General features: G+C 53.6%; 1 protein-coding gene across 1 annotated transcript in view; it reads left to right on the top strand.

The window, feature by feature from the left end:
- The window catches only part of AP3D1 (adaptor related protein complex 3 delta 1 subunit), a 32,301-nt gene extending 29,490 nt beyond the window's left edge, over positions 1-2,811 (top strand). The window contains exon 33 of the mRNA XM_015564666.1: positions 1,626-2,811. Coding sequence (XP_015420152.1) covers positions 1,626-1,721 — 96 coding nt within the window. The 3' untranslated portion in view covers positions 1,722-2,811. The remainder of the gene's footprint in view (positions 1-1,625) is intronic.
- Positions 2,812-7,200: the final 4,389 nt, after the last annotated feature.

Raw genomic sequence — 7,200 nt, 5'->3', positions numbered from 1 at the left:
TCTTCACTTTACTTCCACACCTCCTCTGAGTCTCAGTGTGCTTTTCTCTTTCCTTCTAGTTGTAGAATTTCCACTCAGCCAGTCTTCCTGTGGTTCTGGATGATGTCTGTTTTGTCTTTTAGTTGTATTTTTGAAGTGGTTGTGCGAGGCAGCGATTTCAGGTGTTTACCTATGCCGCCATCTTAGTTTCCTTTCTGCGCAGCCTGTCTTAAAGGTGTGCAGAACACAATATCCAGAAAACATTGCAACCAACACAACATATTGTAATGTGTTGTTCTCTGTCATGATCATGGGGCAGCAGGAGCCCAGCATCACAAGAGAGATTGTATTGCTTACCACTAGCCAGAAAAAGATCTAGTAGATTCAAAATTTGGCATTAAAGTCTAAAAATTGTAAGTCAGAGACCTGCTATACTTTAAAAATATGCCATTTCCACTTGGAATCCATGGTTTCTGGTGAGAAGTCACACTCCTCTGAACCTTTATTCTTTATATAGGGAGTGCAGCTTTTTCTCTGGCTGTTCTCAAGATTTTTGTTTGTCTCTAGTTTCCAGCAGTTTATGATCTTTCCGGGCATTTAATTCTTTGGGTTTATCTGTTTGGAGTGTGTTGAACTTGGTGAATCTTTGCATTTCTTTATAAAACTTGGGGAGTTTGGGCTATTATTAAGGATTTCAGCACTGCATATTTTTATCATCTCTTTCTGGCAGCCCAGAGACCTGAACCCAGACTTTCTGTTACCATTCTTCAAGTCTCTGAGGTTCTGCCCACCCCCCACTCCCTCAGTCCCTTGTGCTGTCTGTTCAGACTGCAGTGTTTCTAGTAACCTGCTGTCAAGTTCACTGACTTTCCTCTGCCGTTGAACCCATTCAGTGAGTTTTTTATTTTGATTATTACATTTTTGGTTTAAAGTTTCCATGAGGTTTTTCTGTATATCTTCTGTTTGTTTCCTGAGGTGCTCTGTTTTCTCTTAGTTTCAAGAGTGTTGTGATTCCTTCTGGGAGATTCTCATAGCAGCCACTTCCTCACCTCTGTCAGATCCGTCTGACATCTGCTTCATCTCAGTGTGGTGTTTATTGATTGTCTTACCCAGTGAGCTGAGATGCCCTGGGCTTTATATGCTGAGTAATCTGGGACTGTATCCTACATATTTTGAATATGCCTAGTGTCTGGGCCTTGTTTAAGTCCTGGGGAGAATATTGATGCATAGGCTCCTACTGCAATTTTCACACCTTTGTCCTCCACAGCACGGGGCTGCCTCACATGCCCCCGTGCGTGGGGCCAGGGCCGGTGGTGCTCTGTGTTCTCAGAGTCTGATGTGCTGGCTCATCAGGGTCAGGGCCATGTGCGCTCAGCTTCGGGCAGATCCTCAGTTCATGAACAGTTTTGCAGGTCACTTTCCCCGAGCTCTGTCAAGCTCTTCCCAGGGTTCTGATTCCAGTTGTGGGCCCCTGGCCACCACTGTAGGCCTCAGTCCAGGTTCCACAGCTCCTCATTTGTTCCGGTTTTGAAAGCACCCCCACCTAGGGACAGCATTTGGAAAAATCCAAAGTGCAGTACATGTATTCATGAGGCAGGATTTTCATGCAGTTTTCAACTTACTGGACTGCGCTTTCCCTTTTTCAGGGTGAGAAGTCTGTATCGGTGGATGGGAAGTGCAGCGATGCCACACTGCTCAGCAACCTGCTGGAGGAGATGAAGGCTACCTTGGCCAACTGCTGACTGTTGTCACTGAGGCCACCACAGAGAGGACGTGAAGGAGAGACGGGTTCCAACTGCTAGTTTCTCCTCTGTCGCATGTACTTATTCAGCCCGGCATTGTCCACTGTTGTCACGGTTAGACATCGAGGTCATATGTTCAGATTTTTCCTGTCATCTTTTTTACTTTGACTCTTCCCACTCTCTTTGGGGAGAAACCCTGCTCCAGTCCTCAAACCATCAGTGACTCCTGTAGCCGGGGTCAACTGTACATGGCCGCAAGAGCTGTTCAAGGAATGAGTGTGACCACTATCCAAGCCAGGACTGGGTGGGCCCGGGTGATGGGTGTATAGCGGACAGGACAGGGCAGGGAGGCACGTCCTGCTTCTGTGAAGTCATCCAATCCCACTAGTCTCCACATCCCCACCTGGGAGGCAAGAATGGGCTGGCTGCTCACCACAGTGACATTCCCTTCACACCTCACAGCCAGCCAGTTCTCTCTCACAGGAAACATGGTGGGGAAATGGTCATGTAAGCCATTGTCCATTGCATCGTGTCCCACTGCTGTGTTTGTGTGCCGGGTAGAGAATGGCAATGGATTGCAAGGGGTGAGGGCTGCAGTCTGGGTAGGGATTTATTCAGGACCCTTAACAGAGCAGGGACTGGACATTGTTCTGTTTCCTTTTCAGTAAAATAGGTCTCGGTTGACATTGCTTGGGGTGAGCCACAGGCTTTGTCCTCCCGTCATATCCACGGCTGCTGGGAGGGCCCAGTCCTGGGTTCCATGGCCCCGATGGTGAAGCACATGCGTCCTGGGGAGGTCGGGTCCCTTAATGTGCCTCATGGGCAGGGCAAGGGGACTCCGGCCCACCCCAGTGAGACTTTCCTCAGAGATGATGGTCCTCAATGATGTTTTAACTATCCTTTTGATGAAAACTGTCACTTTAGCATGTAATCTATTGCAGAATCCTGTGCAGTGATTCTAGAATCTTGAAATTGTATGATGTGTTATATAAGAATTTGCTATCAACATTCCCATGTAAAGGAGACATATCACGCTGCTGTCATGATTTTGTGTCAAGACGATCCAATAAACTTGCAAAATAGGCATTTACCTGTTGGGGGTTGGGGGGAGTCATCCCCTGGTGGCAGGGAGGTTGCGGGGGTCTGTTAACATCCCTGAGTCGCTCAGAGTCAGATGGGGCTGTGTGACACCCTCATCCTCTCAGGAGGCGACATGATCCCATGCCATCCAGGTCCCTGGACTGGGAGTAATAGGGTCCAACACCACACAGTGACCATCACCCTCCCTTTCCCAGAAACCACACTGGTAAGAGGTGTGCTGGGTGAGTGGCGGGAGCAGATGCTAGAAGGAAAGCCTTGCTGCTGTTAATTCACCACATGGACAGGGTGACTCAAATCCGGTTAGGCTGGGTCAGTGGTCAGAGAGCCCAAATCAATCACAACTGGAATCTAGTGTAGGGGGTGGAGATCAGCCCCACATTAAACCCCACGTGGAGCACCAGTGGGGAGAAAGGCCTCGCTAGTCCTGCCTCTATCACCGTCAGCCAGCAGGCCCTTCCCACTTCTCAGTGGGGAAAAGTGCATCATGTAGCACACCAGCCCCTTGATTACCCTCGGGCTGGAAAGGCCAATGTAGAAATAGCAGCGACGGGGTAACCAGCGTCCTGGTGATCAGCCAGCCCTGCTCCTGGCACACTCCCCTCCCTGTGTTTATTGAAGACGTCGCACGACTCCATTATCTGACTGTCTATCCAAATATCACCTGAGCCTCTCATGCTGTTTTGTTTAAATCCTACCTGATAAACACACAGGTGAAAATGTGGCTAGCATTCTGTCAGGGAAACTTCAATAGGAAGCTGTGCAGCATGTGTGGGGTCCTCAAAAGGCCTGTGACTCAACCCCCACGCCCCCTCCAGACACAAGAACAAGAGGGAGCTGGAGGCCAAAACCGGTTTGGCTCAGTGGATAGAGCGTCGGCCTGCCTCTCTCTCATCGATGTTTCTAACTATCTCTCTCCCTTCCTCTCTGTAAAAAATCAATAAAATATATTTTTAAAAAAAGGGGGGGGGGAGGGGCTGGAGGAGGAAGTCGGGGAAGCAGCACCCAGGCTGAGAAAGGAGTGCCTGCTCAGGACAGACTGACAGGCAGGGAAGGTACCTCAGGGCGCATTTCAGAGCCGCCCTCCCGTCTTGGAACAGCTATACAGCCTGGATCACAACCCATGTGGAGTGTTTTCGAAGCAGTGCTGTAGGGTTCCTTGGACTGAGGTTCAGCCCCACATGACCTGATGACCTGAGCCCCATGATACCCTGAAGCCAACCCTGTCTCACCAGACTGCAGTCTCCCTTGAATCAGAACCATCTCACTCCAGGCTCCTTTCCAGGTGAGCCTGCCCAGGTACGCTCTGGCAAATCACCATCAAATTGGTGTGGGGACTGAGCTTTGGACCCTGTGTCCATGACCAGATGCACTGACATCCTATCCCCATCCTACCCACGTGTCTTGCTCAGGCCTCACATGGTTCTCCCTGCCCCTACAGGGACTGCTCCATGAGGAGAAGTGTCAGGGACATTTAATCACGCATCATATAGTTCTGATCCCACCCAGCATCTGCTGTATACAATCCATCCCCCTTCCGTTCCCCCCCAGCCCTGGCCCTGCCTAGGCTCTGATGGGCTTGTGCAGGGACCCCCAGAGAGCTGCAAGCCTGCTCCAGAGTCAGGCTGGGACAGCCCAGCTGAGTCCTGGCTCCACACTGCAGCTGGGGTGGGTCCGGTGGGCCCGATGGCTATCGGCGCTGTGTCAGCACTCAGAAGCATTGTCCAGTGTCAGGGTGATGGGGTGTGGGGGCTCCAGACCCACGAAGCTTGGTGATATCAGGCTGCAGAGAGAAACAGGTGCCTCAGTACTTCCTCTCCCATCCCCACCTCAACCTAACTGGTAGATGTTTGCTAGGGGCCTGGGCCTCTCCTCCCATGTGGGGCATGTGACAGGGCTGCAGACAGACCCTCAAAGTTTTGTCCCCACCCAACTCGCACCTGGCCAGGGCTTTGGAGAGGGGGAGCTCACCTTGTGTTGGTGCCCTGTCTGAAAGACACGACTGGGCCCTGGTTAGCCCCATTACCCCCACGTCCCTCCACTGGGGTACATCCATCATGGGAGCGGGGGTTCCTCCTAGGTTCTAACCACAACCCTGCCACCCACTTGGGGCAGGGTAAGACCAGACTGTGGGAAGGGATGCTTTAACCAAGATGATCTGCCCCCCTTGTGCCAACTGAGCACAGAGACCCTTGAGGAAGGAGGGCTGAGGCCCGGAGCACAGGGTCCAGGTCCTGCCTCCTGGTGGCTGCCCTCACACATACCCTACTGACTCTGATAACTCATGTTGGTTTGAAGAGGGGGGACTTGTGCCAATTATTTCTACAACTCACATGTAAAGGAGGAAGCCCTGCACAGCTGTGTTCCACTGCACCGACAACCTGTGTGGACACAGGGTGTGGAGCCAATGTGGCCCTGAGTTCAGAGGGCCAGTGGTGCCCACCCCATCCTACCCACGTGATGAAAGGCAGAGAGGAGGGGGAGGAGGGCCACCCCATGGCCTGGACAGAGGTTCACTCACCACAGTGATGCTGACAATCAGTGCGGCCTGTACAGGGACAAGAGCATGGAGAGCATTTTCGTAGCAGGCCCTGCCTGTCCCTGACTCCAGCCCACCTTCTCAGGCCTACCAAGGCTTAGGGTTTGTCCATCAGTAGCTTGGGGTGGCTCCTAGCCTGGAATGGAGTGACTACTGGACAGGGTGGCAGCAATACTCACCAGTGCCTCTAGGGCAGGGGTGGGCAAACTTTTTGACTCGAGGGCCACAATGGGTTCTTAAACAGGACCGGAGGGTCCGGAACAAAAGCATGGATGGAGTGTTTGTGTGAACTAATATAAATTCAAAGTAAACATCATTACATAAAAGGGTACGGTCTTTTTTTTCAATAGTTTTATTCATTTCAAACGGGCCAGATCCGGCCCGCAGGCCATAGTTTGCCCACGGCTGCTCTAGGGGTAAGGTGGGGAAGGTGGCAAGGAGGGAGAGATGGGATTTATCTTGCAAGGGGCCCTGCTGGCGCCCAGGGCATGAAAGGGTTCCTCCCTCAGGGAGATGCCCTGCTCGGGGATTTCTGTCTGGTCCCATGCTGGCCGCAGGCTCTGAGTTCTAATGCCCGGATGCACTGACATCCTATCCACATAACTCCAGCCCCAGCTACACCCTGGCCCGGGGCTCCCAGCGGATGAGAGGCCTCTAATACTCCTGTGGTTCCGAAACCGGTTTGGCTCAGTGGATAGAGCATCGGCCTGCGGACTGAAGGGTCCCAGGTTCGATTCCGGTCAAGGGCATGTACCTGGGTTGCGGGCACATCCCCAGTGGGGTGTGCAGGAGGCAGCTGGTCGATGTTTCTCTCTCATCGATGTTTCTAACTATCTCTCTCCTTTCCTCTCTGTAAAAAATCAATAAAATATATTTAAAATAAAGTAAAATACTCCTGTGGTCCTGGGTCCCCTAGGCCCTGGGAAGCATGCCCCTGCCTCAGCCTCTCTAGCTCACTTTCAACAGTGGCATTCTGGATGAGGTGCACCTGCTCCCAGAAGATGGCGTGAAGCTCCTTAGGGGAAATACCCTGATGGGGGTTGGTAGGAGGGAAGTCAGGTTCAAACAGTGAGCTGAGCCGGGTGTCCTAGGGCCGGTGGGCCGTCCCCTTATCCGGGAAATACATCTTCCCCTGGTACAGCTGATCCAGCTACTGGTACAGTGTTTGCCACTTGGTTCAGCTTTTCCCGGGCTAGGCACTGAAGGACCGGGCTAGGTCCGGTGAGCGGCCGGGGCCGGGGCCAGGGTCTGCCTGGGCCGGGGACGCACCGATCGCGGGGATGGCCAAGTGCAGCGCCTTCATTATGACCTGGCTCCAGTCGGTGAGCAGCAGCCCAACACGGGGATGTCGTCCCCCTACCAGGACTTGAGGTTCATGTGATGGCGGGTGAAGAACGCCAGGAAGTTGTCATGGCAGTGCAGGCAGCCTTCAGCTGCAGGCACAGCGGCAGGGCCATGGCCTGGCCACGCTCACCACCAACTGACCAACCGCACCTCCGCGCCACGCCTCGCCACCACGCACCCACCAACGGCGCCCTCGGGCCCCGCGACGGAAAACTGCAGACGCGGACTCAGCCTCCAGGCCTCGCCCACGAGCCGCCACTCCCTGCTCGAGGCCCCGCCCCGCCCCGCATCCCCAGCACAGTGGAAGCTCCGCCCACAGGCTTCGGCCGCAGGCAATAACCAATGGCATCACGGCTTCGGTTGCCAAGCAACATAGAGCGCGGTGTCGCGGTGTGCCCCCTCTCGGTGGATACCTCGGCCCCCAGCTCCGCTTCCGGGGAGGCCTTCGTCTGTAGCGGAAGTAGATCCGGCCGGGCGGGGCCGGGGCCGGCTGTGCGC

Source organism: Myotis davidii, unplaced genomic scaffold, assembly GCF_000327345.1.
Source record: "Myotis davidii unplaced genomic scaffold, ASM32734v1 scaffold198, whole genome shotgun sequence".
Lineage (NCBI taxonomy): Eukaryota > Metazoa > Chordata > Mammalia > Chiroptera > Vespertilionidae > Myotis > Myotis davidii.
This window is presented reverse-complemented; position numbering and strand designations above follow the sequence as displayed.